At 52.1% G+C, this 19,947-nt stretch overlaps 2 protein-coding genes across 2 annotated transcripts in view; one reads left to right on the top strand and one right to left on the bottom strand.

The window, feature by feature from the left end:
* Window positions 1-2,961: 2,961 nt before the first annotated feature.
* On the top strand, window positions 2,962-6,568 carry ORM1 (orosomucoid 1). Its single transcript, XM_030858387.3, has 6 exons — window positions 2,962-3,088; window positions 3,483-3,625; window positions 3,881-3,951; window positions 4,767-4,874; window positions 5,019-5,122; window positions 6,423-6,568. The coding sequence occupies exons 1-6, from the start codon at window positions 2,972-2,974 to the stop codon at window positions 6,486-6,488; spliced, it is 609 nt and encodes a 202-aa protein (XP_030714247.2). The 5' UTR covers window positions 2,962-2,971; the 3' UTR covers window positions 6,489-6,568.
* A 3,364-nt stretch (window positions 6,569-9,932) lies between these two features.
* AKNA (AT-hook transcription factor) overlaps window positions 9,933-19,947 on the bottom strand; it is a 43,646-nt gene continuing 33,631 nt past the window's right edge. The window contains exons 17-22 of the mRNA XM_070045691.1: window positions 19,487-19,602; window positions 18,681-18,827; window positions 17,138-17,233; window positions 15,441-15,557; window positions 14,981-15,173; window positions 9,933-11,051 (exon numbers count right to left, since the gene is read on the bottom strand). Of these exons, the coding sequence (XP_069901792.1) occupies window positions 10,808-11,051; window positions 14,981-15,173; window positions 15,441-15,557; window positions 17,138-17,233; window positions 18,681-18,827; window positions 19,487-19,602 (913 nt within the window). The 3' untranslated portion in view covers window positions 9,933-10,807. The remainder of the gene's footprint in view (window positions 11,052-14,980; window positions 15,174-15,440; window positions 15,558-17,137; window positions 17,234-18,680; window positions 18,828-19,486; window positions 19,603-19,947) is intronic.

Genomic DNA, 19,947 nt, shown 5'->3' with positions numbered 1-19,947 from the left:
CCAACTAGTTTGGGGTCTATGTGCTTGTGGTCAGGATGTAGTCACCATCCTCCACCTGGGTTGGAGTCTTAGTTTCTGCAAAACAGATCAAAGATATGCATGAGATTGTTACCAACATCCCTTCAGGAGGGACGAGGAGTCCTGTGTCTCTACAGCCCTATGATTAACTGCTTGAGCCGGCTCTTTGGGACTCAGAGAAGGCCTAGGAGACTAAAGCCTCCCCTCCCCCATTTTGTTTTCTTTCTATAAAGAAGAGACTTGTTTTGTTTTTTTCCGTTTTTAACCCAGGAGGGCCCCCGCAGGGTCCTGCCCAGTTTCATTACCTCTAAGTCCACTCAAGTCCTCCCTGAATTCTGAAGTGGTGTCTGTCTACTTTATCAGCAGTAGCATCACCCGCAAAGCCTCAGGACCTTTGGATATAATGTCCAAATGCCTGATATTTCAAGGATAGAGTACAAGATGGGAAGCATTTTTCCCCTGGGGTCTGAACACGGTTGGTTGTGACGAGGGAAGTTTCGGGTTATGGGTCACCCTGTGCCAATACCAGGTACCAGACCCCAAGTGACAGAGGTGCTTGTGTGTTGCTGAACGAACTTTGCATGTGTGCGTCCTTGTATGTGTGTGTCCGTGTGTGTGTGGTATGTGAGGGCCGCTAAAGCTCTGGGTTGCAGGTAGGAGCCCCAGTGGCCCAGGTCTAAAGTGGCATCGTCCCCACATGGTGTTCAGCATCTCCATAAAACAGTGTCTTGAATCTGTGCCCAGTCCCATCATCTCACACCTGGACCATGCCACTGCCCAACTGCTCTGCCAAGTTCTCCTGCTCTTGCCCTCCCCATCCCCTGACTAGTCTGACTAGTCAACCCCCCTCCACCTCACTTAAAATTTTTCCGTTTCTCCCCAACACCCCCAGACTCCACTGCAAACTCCTCGGCCTGGCTTCCGCGCTCTGCAGCTCGGGTTCCCATCAACGTCCCCGAGCATCAGCCCCCATCGCTCCGACCCCATCACAGGCTCCAGCCACACAGAGCATATCCTGGTCCTTCACATACCACACTCTCCCTCACCCGCACTCTTCCCTCTTGAAGAGCTCCAGTCATTTTGCAAGACTCCAATTAGAGCAATGCAAAGTCAAAACACTAACTGAGCTGGCAAAAAAAAAAAAGAAGAAGAAAAGAAAAGAAAAAGAAGGGAAATTCCAATTCTGACAAGGACGTAGAGAAAGAATCATTTCTGCATTGCTAGACTGGTGCAGCATTAAAAATCGTTAGTATTCTTTGGTTTATCACGTTTTTGTTTTCTCTCTTTTGGGGGAGAGGTTTTTGAAAATCAACTTAATTGAGGTATAATTGGCTTACAGTAAAATGCACACATTTTTGGTTTCCAGTTCAAAGAGTTTCACAAATACACATACGTGTGTAAACACCACCACAATGAAAATACAGAACATGGTCATCTACTTCAGAAAGTTCTCTCATGCCCCTTGGCAGTCAGATGACAAGGCAACCACGGATCTGATGTCTACCATTATAATTCGTTTTGGCTGTTCTAGAACTTTGTATAAATGGAATCATACAGTCCGTGCACTATTGAGTCTGGCTTCTTTGGTTCAGCATAATGTTTTTGAGATGCATTCATGCTGTTACATGTAACCGTAGTTCATTCCTTTTTGTTGCTAAGTAATATTCCATTGTATGAAAATGCCACCGTTTGTTTTTCCATTTTCCTGTTGGCGGATATCTGAATTGTTTCTAGTTTGGGGGCTATTTTATTTATTTATGTGTGTATCTGGGGGGCAATTTTAAATATTGCTAAAGTCTTGCATTTTAAAGACATATGTTTTTCTTTCTCTTGAAAGAAATTTGGATGCTCTCTGACACATATCATCAGAGGAAAAATCACAATATAATATGCTATAGACAGCTATATTTCAATAAACCTGGAAAAAATAAAATAAAGTGCTATAAATATAAAGGGAGGACATGCTCAAGGAAGTTAGAATCCAAGAAGTGAATGAAAGGTTATGCATCCATTCAAATTACAACTGCTGACTATACTGGCACATGAAAAAGTATTCAAAATACATGAAATGAATAAGAATACAAAACTGTAAGCTTATCATAATAGTACTTTTGGAAAGTATTTATTTATTCGAATACAGATTTGACCCCGTCATGTAGAAATGCAAATGGACAATGGAATTATTTATGCCATGGTATATACTGAGCGTCTAGTACTTGCTGGGCACTGTCCCAGGGCTGGGAATATATGGGTGAAAAGAGAGGCGAGCTCATATAGCAGGGGGTGGGGATATCGCAGAGATAATTTCCTGTTTTAGATACTGAGAGGTGATTCAAGTAAAACATTTACTGGAAATAGACATTCAACTTAGAAGCCCCTTTCTTCTGGAAAGGTCCCTGCCTCCAGGACCGGGTTGGGGGCCTCTGGACTTTTGCTCTTTCACAGGTGTCACAACACTCAGTTGGAATTGATCCCACGTTTGCCCTCACCTCCCACCCCTCAACCCCTCCCCCGCTCATTCCCCCCTCCCCTAGCTCACCTGGGAACTCTCTAAGTTGCCTTCAGCCCATGATTTATGGCTGGGTCCTTCTCAAGTCTTGGCGCTTAGTAGGACAGGAATTGAATGAAAACAGGAGAGTTTGCCGACAGGCCCCTCTATCAATATCTAAACACATTAACTAATATCAGGCCGGCCCACATTCACCTTGCTTTTGAACAGCCAGACCTTTGGACCCTTGTAACTCCTCCAGGTCAGGGACCCAAATTAGACTTGCGGGCTTTACCTATAGCTGGCTTTGTGGGATGGAGGGAAGGTTTTGTGTAAGACCTTTTCCAAGAGCTCACCAGATTGTGTCATAGCTTGCCTCCAGGGCCCCGCCCACAGCTACTTTAAAGGTCACTGGCACCCTCCAGCCACCAGTCTTCCTGGCGGCAGGTGCCTTGTGGTTTCAGCATGGTGCTGCCCTGGGCCCTCGCCGTCCTGAGCCTCATTCCTCTGCTGGACGCCCAGAGTCCGGCGTGCGCCAACTTGACGGCGGTGGTGCCCATCACCAATGCCACCCTGGACAGGGTGAGTGCCCAAGTCCCTGAGTGCCATGGGCAGCTGCTTCCATCTCTGGGCTTCCCTTTGCCCTCCTGATGCCATCCTTTTCTATCCTGGGTCCTGGGGTGAAATTCTGACCAGCCTCTGGAGGCATTTCTTTGCCTCCAAACTCCGACGCCTCTTTGCAAGGTTCCTCAACAGGGAACAATTCTGCACTGGGCAAGGAGGGGCTGCCCAGGGGTGAGGGTGGGGTGAGGGGAGATGTCTGGTCCTCCAAGTGAGCTCTTGCACGTCCACTCCTCATCTGGGGTCCCAGTCTCCTTGTTTGTAAAATGAGGAGAGAGATCTGCTGAGTCTCATCCCAGCTGACTCTCAAGGATTGAGCTCCAGCCTCCATCACCAGTTCCTGGCTTCTCCCCAGCTCTCTGGCAAGTGGTTTTATATCGGCTCAGCCTTCCGAAACCCCGAGTACAACGAGTCGGCTAGATCGATCCAGGCAGCTTTCTTTTACTTTGAGCCCAAGCACGCGGAAGACAAGATAATTCTCAGAGAGTACCAGACCATGTGAGACCCCACACACCAATTCACCCTCAGCCTCAGCTTCCGGCTTCCATTCCCAGCTGCAGAAAAACCTTGAGCGAGTCCATCTTCCCTCCCGGCCTCAGCCTTCCCGTTGATGGACTAGGCGGGGGGAGGGGGGGGGATGGGGGGAATTGACTCCAACTGCCACCTGACTCTTGGCCCTCAATGACTGAGATGGGTGACCGTCCACTTCTTGACCATCTTACTGCTTTTCTCCCCTCTCCTGTCTGACTGTAGTGGGAACAAGTGCGTCTACAACTCCAGCTCCGTGACGGTCTATCGCAAGAATGGGACCTTGTCTATATACGGTGAGGCCCAGCCCTCAGGTGGAGGGCTGCTGTGTGGAGTGGGGAGATGGTGGGTTGTCCAGCCTAAAGACGGGGGCCTGGACTGAGGCCCTGGGGGCTTTGAACACAGAGAACACAGGACAGGCCCACCTTTTATATCTCTGTGGCCCCAGTGCCTGCACACAGCAAATAATCAGTAATAACTGCCAACATGGTTGAGCTCTTACTATGTGCCAGGCACTGTTTGAAGTGCTTTATATGGATTAATCCCCTTAATACTCACAAACAACCCTAGGAGGACATTACAGTGACCAGATGAGGAAACAGAGACGTCAAGTAGTTTCCCCGAGGTCACACAGCTTATAATTAGAAATAGGATCTAAACCCCAGACTGGCTCCAGTCCTACCTCTCTGTCTACTACTCCTTATCTTCGGGGAGCTAAGGGTGGGAGCCTGCATTGGGCAGGCAGTGACTTCGCCCATTTCCCCACCATCACTGCAGAGAGGGCTCCTAGTAGGAGCACACAAATGCTGACGGAATTGAACGGACACCACTTTGCAGCCCCAAGCCTCCTGTCTGGGCTTGATTTCCTCATCTGTAAAATGGGGAGAAAGGCTCTAACAGCCATGGTCCATGTGAGGCTCCTATGATTCCACACATAGAGAGTGCTCAGTGCAGAGCCTGGCACACAGGAGGAGCGAGTGACCAGTGGCCTAAGACAACCCCTGGTCTTCACTGGTTGGCTGTGTGGCCCTGGGCACACCCAGGTTCCTCCCCCGTGAGACAGGAACTGTTGTGCCGCCCCCGTGGTCTCATCAGAGGCTCTCTCCTCCAGAGTCGGGTAAAGAACACTTTGCTGACCTGCTGCTCACCAAGCACCCCAAGACCTTCATTCTTTCTGCCTCCTGGAACGGCAAGAAGAACGTGGGCATGTCCTTCTATGGTAAACACCTCAAACTCCCACTCCACCCAAGCCTCACCCCAGGACCACCACTACTCGGGCGGGACCCCCAGCACCCCAGCCCTCCCTGGCCTCCCACTTAGGTCCCCCATCATCCTCACCCGGCCCCCTTGCTCCATCCTGTAGCCGACAAGCCAGAGGTGACCCAGGAGCAGAAGAAAGAGTTCCTTGATGGCATCAAGTGCATAGGCATTCACGAGTCAGAAATCACATACAGCGATGAGAAAAAGGTAAGTGCAAGGAGGACCGGGCAGTGGCCACCCTGAGGGTGGTCCCACCTTGGGCAGCCTCAGAGGCCCAGAGAGGGAAGCTGTCAGTCAAAGCTGCACAGCGAGGCAGGATATCCTGTTTAAGCACCTGCCTCACTGCAGGGCCCCCGGGTGATGGACGCGTGCCCAGGAGGGAAGTCACTGGGAATCAGGGAGGACGCCTGGAGCAGGTGGGGAGGATTGTAAAGGCTAACAGGAGGGGAAGAGCATAGCCAAGGTGTGGTGAACTTGGGAAAGAGACACGCACACGGGGAATGATCACTTACAGCTGTCTGCCACACCCCCAGTGTTCTAATATCTGTGTGATGGGGAATCAGTCTTGTGGTTTTAGGTGTCACCCAAACTGCAAGTCCAGGGCCACCGTCCCAATTTTTGAGCATTATCTGTATAATCTTCTTAATACTTTCCTTTAAACCTGTGTTGAATGCAAGGCTTTACATGGTCTTGTCCTGTGTAATAATATCTGAAATCACAGAGCTGATTTAAACTGGTTACGAAAACCAAAAACTGGTTACACGTTTGTGGATACATGTGAAATACTTTCATGATTATTAAAATAAAAACGTCTCCATCTAGACAGATTTGTGCCACCAGAGGTCATTTCCCGTGACCACCAGTGGCACAAATCATCCCCTGCTTTCGGGAACCCCGGGAAAAGGCGTATGAACACAGACACTGGAGTTGGTCCCGTGGCCAGCAGCCTGCTGCCCCCGTCCACTGGCCGGGGGACCTCGGACAGGCCGCAGGTCACCATGACCCTCACTCTCGTCATCTTCAAAATGGTGTGAGGGGGCTTCCCTGGTGGCACAGTGATTGAGAGTCCGCCTGCCGATGCAGGGGACACGGGTTCGTGCCCCGGTCCGGGAAGATTCCACATGCCATGGAGCGACTGGGCCCGTGAGCCATGGCCACTGAGCCTGCGCGTCCGGAGCCTGTGCTCCGCAACGGGAGAAGCTGCAACAGTGAGAGGCCCGCATACCGCAAAAAAATAAAAGAAAAAAAAATGGTGTGAGGAATCCAGGAGATCAACAGAAGGGCATGGCAAGTCATAAGTGCTCAGACATGCCAGGTGTTAAGGGTTTGAGCCTCCATTTCAGAGGTGAGTAAGCTGAGACTCAGAGAGAGAGAATCACCCAGAGAGAGAGGGTCACCCAGCTGAAGCCCTGCTTGGGCTGGAGCTACAGTCCAGAGCTTACTTCCCTCTTCCCCCAGAAGACCCCCCGGCCCCCCCCCCCGATCATGTGTTGTCTTCTCCCACCAGGATCTGTGCGGGCCACTGCATATGCAGCACGAGGAGGAAAGGAAGAAGGAAGAGGAAGGGTCCTAGCATTGGGTTAGGACCTTGGGGACTCTGCGGGCCCATCCTCAGCCTCCGGCTCACCCTTCGTATCTCAGCTCTTTCCCTCAGTTGCATCAATAAAACGTCTGTTGTGGTACAGTCAGGTTGTCATTTGCTTGTTCGTTTGTTCATTCGTTCATTCATGTTGTGCCCGCCTCAGTTGAGCCGCGGCCGACCACTGCCCTGAGTTGATCCTTGGTTGGAAGGGCCTTTGCTATCATTCCCAGCACCTGTGCCAGGATGGATGACTATATGCACTGAGTGCTGTGGGAGCCCAGCACAGGGAAGCTTCCTTCTCCAGTGGGGAAGTCTGGGAAGGCTACCTGGAAGGGGCATCTGAACCACTCTAGAAAGATGAGGAGCTTGATAACACCTGCTGTTCCCACTGCAAGCCAAAGATCTGTTTAAGGAACATCGAAGCGGAGGCCCCTGAAGAGGAGTTCAGGTAAATAGAGCGTGATGAGGACCCAGGAGTGTGGTGCTGAACACAAGGGCCCTTATTTATTATTTATCTATTTATTTATTTTTAAAAGATGAATCAGTTTGGTTTTATTTTCGCTCAATTCATGAGATATCGTCAAAATTTCACCATTCATATCAAAATTTCTCCCAGGTGTCACCAAGAAACTGATGATCAATATTTTTTAAAAGAGTTTTCAAGAATCTTATCAGATCATATCGCGTTTCCTAAAGTAAATCCTTTCAGGAATGAAGGAAAGTTTCTCCTCTTAAGTACATGAAATAGAGTCCCTGTCACTTGATTATGAAGGTCACAGGGGTGCCCTGTTACCAAGTCAGGAAGCAGGCTGGCCCACGCACGGCAGCATCCCCAAGTAGCTGGGTCTGGAGGGAGAAGGAAAAGGAAACCAAACCTTCATCCTGAACCAATTAGGGTGCTTTCCACAGAGCACAAAATTCCACAGTTTTCTGCTTATCATCTTCATTTTGGTCTTGCTTACATACAAAACAACCACGCTCGCCTGCCTAGTCTTCATCTGTAAGTAGATCCTCATCCGTCCTTAAATCAGGCGAAGTGAATTGCGGACACGTCCGAGCGTATGGACTGTGCCAGGCTTGTGCTCACCCACAGAATTACCTACCTAGAGCCCAGGGCTCCATCAGAGAAGGGAGTCTGCCTCAGCAAACAGTGGATACAAAAAGACAGCAGTCTGAGCAGAAGGAAAACACTGAGCTTATTCTACCTCAAAACATCACTGGGGGGGCTTCCCTGGTGGCGCAGTGGTTGAGAGTCCGCCTGCCGATGCAGGGGACACGGGTTCGTGCCCCGGTCCGGGAAGATCCCACATGCCGCAGAGCGACTGGGCCCGTGAGCCATGGCCGCTGAGCCTGCGCGTCCGGAGCCTGTGCTCCACAACGGGAGGGGGCACAACAGTGAGAGGCCCGCATACCGCAAAAAAAAAAACAAAAACAAAAACAAAAAACATCACCAGGAGTTAAAATAAAAGACGCGTTGTTAGTCAGAAGTCCATGCAGGTGAGACAGGAGGGAGACTCGTGTAAACACGAGCACGTTTGGACCACCGTTCATTTCTTTCAGACTCAGCTGTATGTTTTCAGTTTTTCACCCAGCAAGGCTTGCCCAGTTTGGACACTGTTGAGGAGGAAACTGGTTTTAACGTCAGCACGTCACAGACAACCTCCCTTCCTGACGCCCCCTACTCCCCACGTGTCCCCACGTGTCTTCTTCAGCTCTGATCTAAGCCTGGGCCCCTGGGAAGGGCATGGGGCTCGTTCACACTCGGGAACAAAATGGAAAGATCAGTCTTCACTTTGCGAGGGAGCTGGGACGATCCTGACGAGAGTGGACATGGTGGGATAAAGGCATGGACAGGGCAGGAGTGAGGAGACCGCAGTTGGGGAGCAGCTACCCTGAGGGCACCTGGTGAGCCAGTGAATTGCAGCAGAGGCCACAGGCCCTGTGGAGCGGCTCTGGAGGTCCTGGTATGAGATTGCAGGGGGACTCTCATCCGAGCTCCCTTTACTGTGTAGGGCCCTTATTTAGATGTCAGCCTGGCCATCTGGGGAGGCGAGTTAGGAGGGCCCAGACCGGAGGCAGGAAGACCTACACGGAGGCTGCTGTGAGCATCCTGGAAGAGGCGGGTGTCTGGGCCAGGGCAGGGGCAGGATGGGGGAGACTCGGAGGACTTGGGGCCAGGCCAGAGGGGCTGTGTCTCCATGAGGTGTCCCCAGAGTGCCCACCTGACACCCAGGAGGAAGGTAGGATACCTAGGGTAAGGTTGGTCCCTCGAATCCAGCCATCTTGCAAATGTGCTTGGAGCCCTCGCCATGGGGCCACGTCTGAGGCTGGCCCACTTAGAGGCATAAAGAGGACTGAGCGTCTGAAGCCAGGATTCCAACAAGGAAGGATGGTCTCCTTCCAGACACAAGGGCTTTGTGACGGTCACGTGAGGGAAGCAGCACCACACAGGTGGCAGAGAAACTGGGCTGAATGATTGGAGTAATTCTATGTGCAAGCGTCCTAAGCCATTTGGAGTGACAGGACCATAACCCTGGCTCCTGACACCCAGTCCTGTGGCTCACGGGCCAGTGTCCTCCAAAGAGCCACAGAGCCAAGACCTCAGCATCCTTTGTTCAAAGCTGCAGCCATGCTGTGCCCAGGGCACTGAGGCTGGAGACACTGCTCTGCACCCCCCCCCTCGGGCTCCCCCTTCCCATCCACCTTCCCATGAGGTTGTGGATCTGGAGGCTCAGAACCAACAAGAAATCTCCCATCTCGGCAAGATGCTGTTTTCAACTCTCCTGAGAAGGATCAGCTGGAAAATGAAATAGAAATGAGTCCTGGAGGGCCGGGAGAAACAAGTGAGATGAGAGGTGGGGAAGACTGAAGAAAAGGCCAAGGGAAGGGGAAGCAGGAGCTGGGGAGGAAAAAGTCATGGAGGTTTAAGGAGGAAAGAACAGTGACAAAGTATATGGACTTTGGAGTCAGACCATCGTGAGTTCGTGCATTCGGAACCTCGGTCTCCTCATCAATAAAATGGGCGCACAGTGGGTCACTTAGCTCAAGGATTGGCATCTAGGAGGCGCTCAGTAAATGGCAGCTGTGGTTGCTGTTTGCTGCCAGAAGGAGCACTGGAAAGAGAGTCCGGGCTCGTGCTCTTGCAGACACCAATTTGCTGTGTGTCACATAAAAGAAGCCTGGTCAGACGGCCTCTCCTCGCAGGCCCCTGCAGTGGAAAGCTTTATGGTTCTGAGGGGGAAAGCTGGAGAGACAGAAGGCACTGAAGGGAGGTAGGCAGGCAGTCTGGAGATGTGCACCCAACCGGCCCCTCGGGGGAGGGCTCCGCTTGGCACCAAATCTTTCACCCCACAAACTTGACTTTAGAAACCACAAGGGGATGACACACACCACAGATGTGGGCGGCTTTGGGAATGTTTTTGGTTTTGGCTTTCATTTCTTAAGATCAATATTCACTCTTCTTTATTTGCTCTCATAACGAAAATAGATTTTTTAATGTCCCAAATATACAAATATCACTGACGCACACACATACCAGAAAAGCTGAAGTCTGAGCTGCTACAAGGTCAGGGAGCAGGAGATGGCCTGGCCTCATGGCCACAGACAAGGACCTGGCAGGAAGCTGGCCGCTGGCTCAATTCCACGGGGGTCCCAGGGTAGAGCCGGGGGTCTCGGGATGAGGTACTGAGGGGGACCATGGTGGATGGCTTTCTGGGCCCTCCGGGGGGTGTCTCCATCCCAGCAGACCCACGGGAAAGGCCTCTCAACTATGGAGAAGCTGGGTGTGTGTCATCCTGAGATATCCCAATGGCCTCAAAGTGCCCCACTGACCACCAGTCACCAGGAGAAAGGTCCCCACCACGTCCTTCCCAGAGACACCTACTCTGGAGTGGCTGGTCACAGGTGGTGGACAAGTTTTCGCCAGAGACCCTGGCCCTGTCCCTTCTTATCTGGCCTCCTAAGAAGAATCCAAGACCAGGAAAATGCTTCAGTTTGAAAAACAGGAATCTGTCCATCCATATATAAAATACATATTGTTAGCCAGAGATGGACACATGCAGGACCAGGAGCCTCCCAGAGATGGCATCTGGACAGATGGTGGCCTCAGTCCCAGCACCTCCTTCAGGGCTGGTCCCTAGGAAGTGACTTCTCTGGAGGACCAGCTGACACCCTTTCCGTTCTGGAAACACGGAGGCTGAGCAGGCAGGGCCGGTGCGGAGGGAGCCCTCCTCACGAGGGTCTGCGGGGCTTCCAGGGCGACAGGGACTGCCCAGCCCTGCCCACCGTGCGTCTCTGAGCCTTGAGCGCAGTCAGAAGAGGCAGGAGCCCCGCAGGTCGCGGGCCTGGCGCAGGTCGGCCGACAGGGAGCGACTCATGAGCTTGGTGGTGGAGCGGACGCTCTCGGCAGCCTGGACCGCTCGGCTCAGGGCCTTGTTGAGCTCCTCCAGGTCCAGCTGGATGGAGTGGCGGGGTCTCCCGGCCGGCCGAGCGGAGACTGCGGGGGGCCACTCAGCAGCTGCTCGGGCTGAGGTAGGTGCTGCAGGCGCGTAGTACCTGGGGAGAGACGCGAGTGCGTTCACTGACCGCGGAGAGGGCTGGGGGCTTCTCAGCCCCAGCTCGGCCCCTACATTCTGAGTCTCAGTTTCTTCACCTCTAAAATGGGAAAAAGGAGCCCCGCTGAGGGATGTGTTAGAGGGGTGAAGCAAGGTAAACGGGAGTGCCTGAACCAGAACAGTCCCCAAAAAATGGTCTGTTTCATCTACCCGTTCATTGAACAAATGCTAATGGAACATATATGTGCCAGCCAGTGCACTAGGGCCTGAGGTCATCACGGTGAATGAACAACACGGACCCCGTCCGCCGCCTTCTTGGAGCTTCTAGTCTGAGAGCCTGGGAGAGCAGGCTCACCCCAGGCTCTGGAGCAAAGCCCCTTCATCAGAGAGGTCATGTATGGAGCCCTATTTGTCAGGTGTGGAGCGCTGGAGAAACGTGATAATAATAATTAGGATTCTGCAGGAGTGAGAGGGTCTGGCTCCACTCATCCCCCCCAGCCTGGTCCTGCAGGAATGTATGGTGTTGTTTAAAAGTTCTGGGGGGCTTCCCTGGTGGCGCAGTGGTTGAGAGTCCGCCTGCCAATGCAGGGGACGCGGGTTTGTGCCCCGGTCCGGGATGATCCCACATGCTGCAGAGCGGCTGGGCCCGTGAGCCATGGCCGCTGAGCCTGCGCGTCCGGAGCCTGTGCTCCGCAACGGGAGAGGCCACAACAGTGAGAGGCCCGCGTACAGCAAAAAAAAAAAAAAAAAGTTCTGGGGAAAACCGGCTGAGGAGCCATGAGCTGAAGCACAGGTTTCTCCAAGAAATGACAACTGCATTCCTCCAAGGATGCCAAGTTTAGGGTTCAAAGAAACCGATGCTGGGCAGGAAGAGGGCGTGGCACCTGTGGAGTAAAGTGTGTAGGAGAGAGAGGGACAAAGAAGCATGTTCCCTAAATAGAGCACGAATGGGTTTAGGAGAACTTGGCCGGACACATTCACTGGTGTTTTGCTTGGCACGCTGTAAACTCTGGTCTTATTCCTGACCCTTCACTTTCTAAATTGCATTATTGCACAGTGTGAAAAAAGGGCTTTGCTAGGATCTGAACAGATGTCTCTCCAAACAAGATGTACAAATGGCCAACAAGCACATGAAAAGATGCTCAACATCATTAGCCAGCAGGGAAGTGCAAATCAAAACCACATGAGATGCCACTTCACACACTCCCCACCCACTGGGTGTCCTCAGAGACACTCACTGCTAAAAGCAAAAAGATAGCAATGGGCGTCTGTGAGGATGTGGGGAGACAGGAACCCTCAAACACTGCTGGTGGGAGTGTAAAATGGTGCCACTACTTTGGAAAGCGGTTTGGCGGTTCCTCAGTTAAACACGGCGCCTGGCCTGGGGCTGGCATCCTCATCCTCAGGACCCGTTTGCCAGGCTCTGAGATAAGCCCTTTACCAGCACTGTCTTGATTACTCGGTAGGTACTTTTATACTTATCTTACAGATGAGCAAAGTGAAGCTCGGAGAAGCTAGGTGATGCAGGAAGCTCCCCAAATCCTGGCCACCCGCACGACCATGAACAAGCTACACCATTCTCAAGGGGTCCGTTTCTCCATGGAAAACAGCCATATTTAGCTACCTCCCAGGGTAGATGCAATAGGAAAATTCAGGTTAAAAGCTCTGTATGCCCAGTGCGCTGTCAATGTCAGCTACTGAGGACTCCGCCAGAGTCAAAGAGCTGGAAGGAGCAGTACTGGATTTAAACCCAGAGCTAATTAGCTCCCAGGAGATGCTGGTACGTATCATCTGAACTGAATGAATGGGCTTCTTGAATCCAGTTCCCTCCTTAAGGGCAGACTAGCTGGTGTAAGTACTGGGTTCCCACACACCCCTGCCTTCTGATAATTCTGACAACCAGCTTGGCCTGAAAGTTACCCCAAACTCCCCCTAGGGCAGAAGCTACAAAACAGAACAAACAACAACCAAGAAACCCCCCAAAACCAAAAAACTGGCTAGAAAGCCTCTGGTGCAGAGGCTATAAGGTGGCTGGCCAGCAGGCGACAGCACAGGCCCATTCAGCTTTCTAAGGGTTCCTGGCCTCAGCCACTGAGCACGCTCGGTCCTGCTGACCGGCAGCTGGAGAAACTTCAGGGTGGCATCAGCCCCAATTCCAGTAGCATTAGAAGCACTGTGGTTACTGGCCACCTTCTATGTACTATGGGCTTGCTATGCATCAGTTCATTTAATCCTCACCACAACCCATTTCACAGAGGGAAAAACTGAGGCACAGGAGCAAAGTGACCTGCTGGCCTGGTCTGTTGGGCACTAAAGCTCAGGGTCTTTCCCCTTCCCCACGGCCTGTCCAGGCCTGAGGACACCAACCTGGCTAGTTCTGCCCACAGGTCTGAGCCTGGAAGGATCTGGAATGGCCTCAGAAGTAGAGACCCATGGCTACCGTGGACGCTCAGAGCTTTCTCCTGGGCCACCAAATTCCAGGCAAACCCTTTCCTGTCCAATGAATCAGAGGCCTGAGCATGCAGTATGGCCTCTCTTAACTGCTGGAGCAGAGGGTTCCTTAACGACCCACCCCGTCTCAGCTGAGAGGAAAGCAAGAAACGGCGCTGTAGGCAGGACTCCTCATGGAGCTGGATGGAGCCTGGGCCTCTGCTCCTGCCAAGCGCCAGCCCTGATGGAAACTCTGGCCTCTTGCTGCTCACAGACACAGGCTTCTGACAACACACCACTGAAGAGGACCCCCGACCCAGTCATTTTACAGTGAGGGAAACTGAGGCATAGAACTAGCTGATGACAGTCAGGAGAAGGAGAAAGATCTCCTAATTCCAGGGTCCAGGCCTTTTTTTTCCTGCACAGTCCCATCATATTGAAGCCACCTTTCCTCATTTTTTCCTCTTACTAATGACAGTATTAACAGCAGCAGCATTTGCTGTGATGACAAAAGCTGCCGTTTATTCAGCAAAGAGCATTTGCTGGTACCGCACTACGAACCCCACAAACAGCTCGTGGGGCTCTCGCCACCTGCCTCATTCAATCCTCATACAACTGTACGTGACTGAGACTCTGACCCCATTTAACAGATGGGAAAAGCGAGGCTCAGAGAGGAAGTAGCTTTACCAAGGCCACACCACTTATAAGCGGCAGACCGGATTCCAGTACAGCTCTGACTCTAAAACCTGGACCATTTCCGCCTTAACTGCTGTGCTTTTTCTGTCTTGACTGATGGTACATCCAAATCCATGTGAAAAGTGATTGCTCCTCTGGCCATGGACCTGACCCGTATGCCTATAAACTGTCAAGGCCATCGGGAACAAGGAACGTCCGAGAAACTGTCTCAGCCAGGAGGAGCCTGAGAGATGTGACAACTAAATGCATGAGGTAACTTGTGGGGTGGGGGGGATCCTGGAACAGAAAAAGCACTTCAGGTAAAAACTAAGAAACCTGAACGAACTGTGGACTTTAGTTAATAACAATGTATTAATCATGGTTCACTAACTGAACTATACCATATCAAGGTGAGAAGTTTATAACAGAAGAAACTGTGTTTGGGGGGTGGTATAGGAGAACTCTCTGTGTTATCTGTTCCATTTCTCTATAAATCTAAAACTGTTCTAAAAATAAAGCCTAGTTTTTGAAAAAGTATTACTTGCTCTCTGAGAAGTCCCATAAGGAGATGGAAGATGGTTAAGGTCCTAGGTCCCCCTGAGGCCCTCTGTCAGCCTCCTTCACTGCTGGGTCCCCAGGGCCAAGCACTCTCACTGGTGTCCAGGGAGCATTCAGGGTTTGTTGAGTGACTGCATGAATGTTGGCGGGGGGGAAACACAGGACTACTCAGTGCCCGAGTTCTCAGCTACCCAACTCAGGTCTGAATGCTAATTGTTAAGCGATTCAGACAGAAAGGCTAGGAGGGCTGGAACGGAAGGTTCTTACACAGTGGCTGATGGATAAGGCACGAGGGGAACCGAGGAGACGTAGGCAAAGGCAGGAGGGGCTGGCGCTGAGGGCGCGGCAGCCAGATACCACAGTGCAGGAGGCGGCGCGGGTGACGACCCTGTCCGCTTGCTCCTTTGTTTGGGGCTGGAGGTAGAAGATGCGTTTCTCCTGGTGGCGGCCATTTCCGGTGCTGTCAGGGAGGGACACCAGAGAGACACAGTCTCACCACTTGGGAAGATCCAACAGAGAACAGAGGGTCCTCCCAGCCCCACCAGCCCCATTAGAGCTGGACACGGGGCCGGCCATGCCGGGAGTGCCTCGCTTTGGGGAAGCCAACGCTCATCCAGTTTGCTCCATCCCAGACTGCGCAAGCTGCCACCCCGGCTAAGTGCCCCCTCCCGGGGCCCACGCCGGAATCCAGGGGAGCTGGGGGAAGAGACGGAGCATCTGTCCCTACCAGAGCCGGCTGAGTCTGGGCCCTCCCCCTTGGAGGAGGACCCAACTCGACCACACAGCGGACATCGCTGGGTCTCAGTGTGAGATGGTCCCAGTGGGTCCTTGGTGCCAGCATCACCTGGAAGAGGAGGCAGAGACGTCAGGAGAGGATCATGTCTAAGTCACTGGGCCCCCACAAGCCTCCCGCAGCACTGAGCTTCCCTCAGGGACCACTGCAGAGGAGACAAGTGGCCCCCACTGGGTGACAGCAATATTGATGGTAACCATGACATCGAGAGGCATCTCCTGAGCCAGGCCCTCTGCTCAGGGTCTTCATGCATTAGTTGATCAAATCCAACAAGCCACTGGTCTAGCTACCATCACCACTCCCCCATTTTACAGATGGGCAAACTGAGGCTGCAGAAGGTTGAATAATTTGCCAAGTCTCAGAGCTGGGAAGCAGTGGTCCTCTGTCTGATCTCAAGCCTGGTTCTCCGGACTGGAGCCCTTGTACCTACGGGTCATCCTCCACAGTGACACAGGCCCATTCTCCAGGTGGGACCAGCCCACGACGGCCCCTGGGCACCAGGGCGAGTCAGTGGAGGCCTAGTGAGCAGAAGGAGAGTGGGCATCCTGGTTCTCTTCCTGTACAAATCCTCAGCGCCACAACTGGGAGAATTCCAGGGTCCATCTGCTTCTCCTTCAGGCCTCAGCTCAGCGTCACTCACTCTGGGAAGTCCCACCACCCACCGGGCTGAGTTATGTGCTCCCCCACCCCAGTTCTGACCATTCTGTTTCGTCTGCTTAGCTGAAGAGTTTGTTAGGGACAAGGCCCAGGGCCCAGTATGGGAAGGTGCTGAATAATGAATGAGTGGTAGGCTTGTTGGGACTCTAGCAAAGGCACAGCCATCTAGTGGTGAAGAGCCAGGGCTTTAGAGTCACAAAGACCTGGGTTCAAATCCTGCCTCTACCACTCGTAAGTTGTGTGCCCTTGGGCAAGTTACTTAACTTCTCGGAGCCTCAGTTTCTTCACTCATATAATGGACATAGTCATAAAATGTGCAAAACCTACTTCATAGGGTTGTGAGGATTAATGTTAGTACAACCCTTAGCATGTTGCCCTGTATATAGTAACGGCTTGATAAATGACAGCTCCATCATGATCATCATTATTGCTTGAAAGGGCCTCAGAGACCATCTCCAAACCTTTCATTATGGATGTGGACCTGAGGCTCAGAGACGTTAAGGAACTTGCCTAATGTCACATAGCGTGTCGGTGGCAGAACGGGGACTAGAACCTGGTGTCCATATTCTCAGGCCACTTCTCTCCCCACTACTCTTCCCCTAAACTCTTGGGTTTGGGGGAAAGAGTGAGGAGTGGAGGGAGGACAGAGGGGAGATAAGACAATCAATGCTGCCAGCCCCCCCTGCTGCTTGCACCCCTCCCCGCATCAGGACCTTCTGGAATCATGTTCATGTCTTCTCTATGTCAAGGTGAAGGAGAGTGGCTTCAGGCAAAGCACCTGGAGGAATAGATGTGAGGGCAGGACTCCCTGGGAGGGCTAAGAAGACCAGAAAAAGAATCTCTTTCCCTTGTCTGGATCTTGACCCGCGCACAGCTCAGGGTGGCCCATGTCTGGCCCAGCTGCACCCCCAAGGCCAAGGGCAAGAAGCTGCAGCCTCGTAGCCTTGGCCGCTTCTTCAGGTACCATCCCCTACCTGGATCCTCTGTCCTAGCGGGTCGGCAGTGGGGACAGGAGACTGGGCCACTGCCTCTTGGGACAGTCTTGGGGGTCAGAACATGGTACTCCTGGCCTGGGGAAGAAACCATGACAGTCAGTGTCAGTTGGGCGTGGATGCAGAATGGCGGACGATTTAGAAGAAGGATCTCTCTCCTCTTCCTCCAAATGGTTTAACAGTCTCCCTCTCAATCTTTTTCTCATGCACACACACACACGTGCACACACATGTGATATATGTGCATAAATATGTAGCTATGTAATTGGGCATGTACATATACACATATACATAGAAACACTTTTATTTGTCTGTTTATTATAAGCTCTCATCTCAGATCCTATTTAGGGACCAGCCGCCTAGTTCTCGATATACAGAAGCAACCAACAAATGCAAGCTCAGTCAGGATTGGAGAGCAGGCCGGGAAGACAGGACAAGCAATGACACAGTGTGACGCTACTCCCGCATACCCCGGCTTGCTGGTTAGGATTAGAATGGCTTAGGCATGGAGTCAGTGGTGTTTTCTCTGTGCTCCAAGCAGCTGGAAAATAGGGATAGTCATACTGTGGGTTTCATAGGCTTGTTGGGAGGACTGAATGGGGTCATATCCGTGAGGTATCCTGCCCCATGCCTGGCAGATGTCAAGTGCTCAAGGTTATCAGAAGGTTGGACAGGGTCTTGGGACTGCACCCAGCCCGGCCATCCCGTGCCTCGTCCATCCCTGAGTCTCAGATAGGACCTTCAGAATGTTGCCTGATTAATACTTTTTTCTCTCCCCTCTGCCGTGCAGGGTCCCCACTTTATACTCTGTGTGTGTTGCATTGGGGCCCCTGGACGCGCTGCTGCTTTCACTTCTAACCCTCGGCTTCTATCTGCTCAGCTGGGAGACATTGTATCTCATTTCCTGCCTTCTCTGCATCGTATCTGAGGTTAACAGCCCTCCCTCCCAGTGAGGTATGGGTGAGAGCCACGTCTATAATTTACTTACTATAATTCACACATTTACTCTAATTGCTTATTTGTTACTGGTCTTCCCTGCTATGCAGTCGGATTCATGAAAGTAGGAGCCGTATCCGTATTTGTTTTAACGTTAAGCACTCTGAAATCCTACTATGTGTCACCTCAAGCCTTACTATGTGCCGGGTACCCAGTCGGTGAGACACGGGGCCCCCTGGGGAATCAGAACCTTAAGGCAGTCCAGGAGTGATTCTGTTTTCACCCTGTCACCCAGGTCCTGCAAACGTCAAGCTCTCCTTAAACCGCTTCATGAATGACCAGCTGAATGGGCTTCCCCAGAACCAAGCATGGGCCCCGTCAAAGGGGAGGCCTCAGAAACTGTTTGCTGAGTGAATGAATGAACAAACACACCCAGATTCAAAGAGACAATACTCCCCGATGTTTCTGTATCACACAACTCATAAAAAAATGATAGTATTTCAATGGCCCACTGGCTAAGTGGGAGAGCTTTCTCAGGACAGAGACCAACCTGGGGACCATGCCCACCCAGCGCCCCCTCCTGGCCCACCTGTGTATTGGCCCCGGAAGGTGACCCTCTCTGGCCGACCGGTGCTACCCACTCCTCTCCTTCTATTCCGAGCTGCCTGTGGACTGTCCTCGGTGGTCTTGCCCCTCTCAGAGAACAGCCTGGGGGAGGCTGGCTCAGATTCGGAACCTGAGGTGGAAAGAGGGGCATCAGAGGAGGAGGGGGTGGGGGGGTCACATAGTTTAGGGAGTGGGTGGATCACGAGTTCAGGCTCTGGGGCAGGCTTAGATTTTAAACCCAGCTCTGCCCCTTAGTAATCACAGCTGACACATCTGGACCCCTGGCCTTGCGCTAAATGCTTGGCATGCTTCATGGCACGCACCCTCACAGCAACCCCAGGAGCAGACGCTATTATCACTGCACTGTTAGCTGTCCGTTTAACTGTGCAGGGCAGGTGAACAACCTGGCCAAGGCCACACAGCTAGAAAGGAGTGAGCTGGGGCCACTGATTCCAGAGCCATATTCCTTCAGGCAAGTCCCTTGTGCTTCCGGGCTTTGGTGTCCTGATCTGCAGAACGTGGATAATATGACCCATCTTGCAGTGACGATTAAGCAAGATGATACACATACACAAAGCCCTTACGGAAACCGCAGCTCACAGTACGTGCATAGCATACTGCTGCTGTCATTAGAAGTACGTGGTATTTCAGAGCCCTACAACTACCTAAAAAAGACACCCGAAACCTTCTGCAAGTTTCCTCTAGGGCTGTTGCTGTAGTCCCCGACCACTTAGCCAGCATGCCCAGACTGTGGCCTCCAAAAATCAGTCCAGGCGGGTGGTCACTTACTCAGGGACAATCGAGGCACCTCCCGAGGCACCAAGGAGGACCTGGCTTGCCTCCTTCCTGCGGGGACTGCTTGCTCTGCGCCCCCAGGCTCACCAGACAATCTCTCTGTGGATTTACTAGCAAAAGGGAGAGAGAGAGAGATGACATCACTGGATGAGGTCTCATGCAGCCTTTAAAGATGATCAGTGAGAAGCCCAACCCAGAGAAACGCTTATAACATAAGGAAAGAGGAGAATACGAAAGTCAAAACCGAAGACTCTGGAGTCAGACTCATAGAAAATGGCTCTGAGCCTCTCTGCCCCTCAGTTTCCTCATCTGTCAAATGGGGATAATAGGAGTAATGACTTCAGAGGGTTGTTGGAAGGACTGATGAGACAATGTCCATTAAAAATGTTAACGTAGTGCCCTCCAATAGAAATACTCAGAAGTTCGTTAGTTAAAGATGATTTTATAAGTCATCA

This window comes from Globicephala melas, chromosome 6 (assembly GCF_963455315.2).
Source record: "Globicephala melas chromosome 6, mGloMel1.2, whole genome shotgun sequence".
NCBI classification, from domain to species: Eukaryota; Metazoa; Chordata; class Mammalia; order Artiodactyla; family Delphinidae; genus Globicephala; species Globicephala melas.
This window is presented reverse-complemented; position numbering and strand designations above follow the sequence as displayed.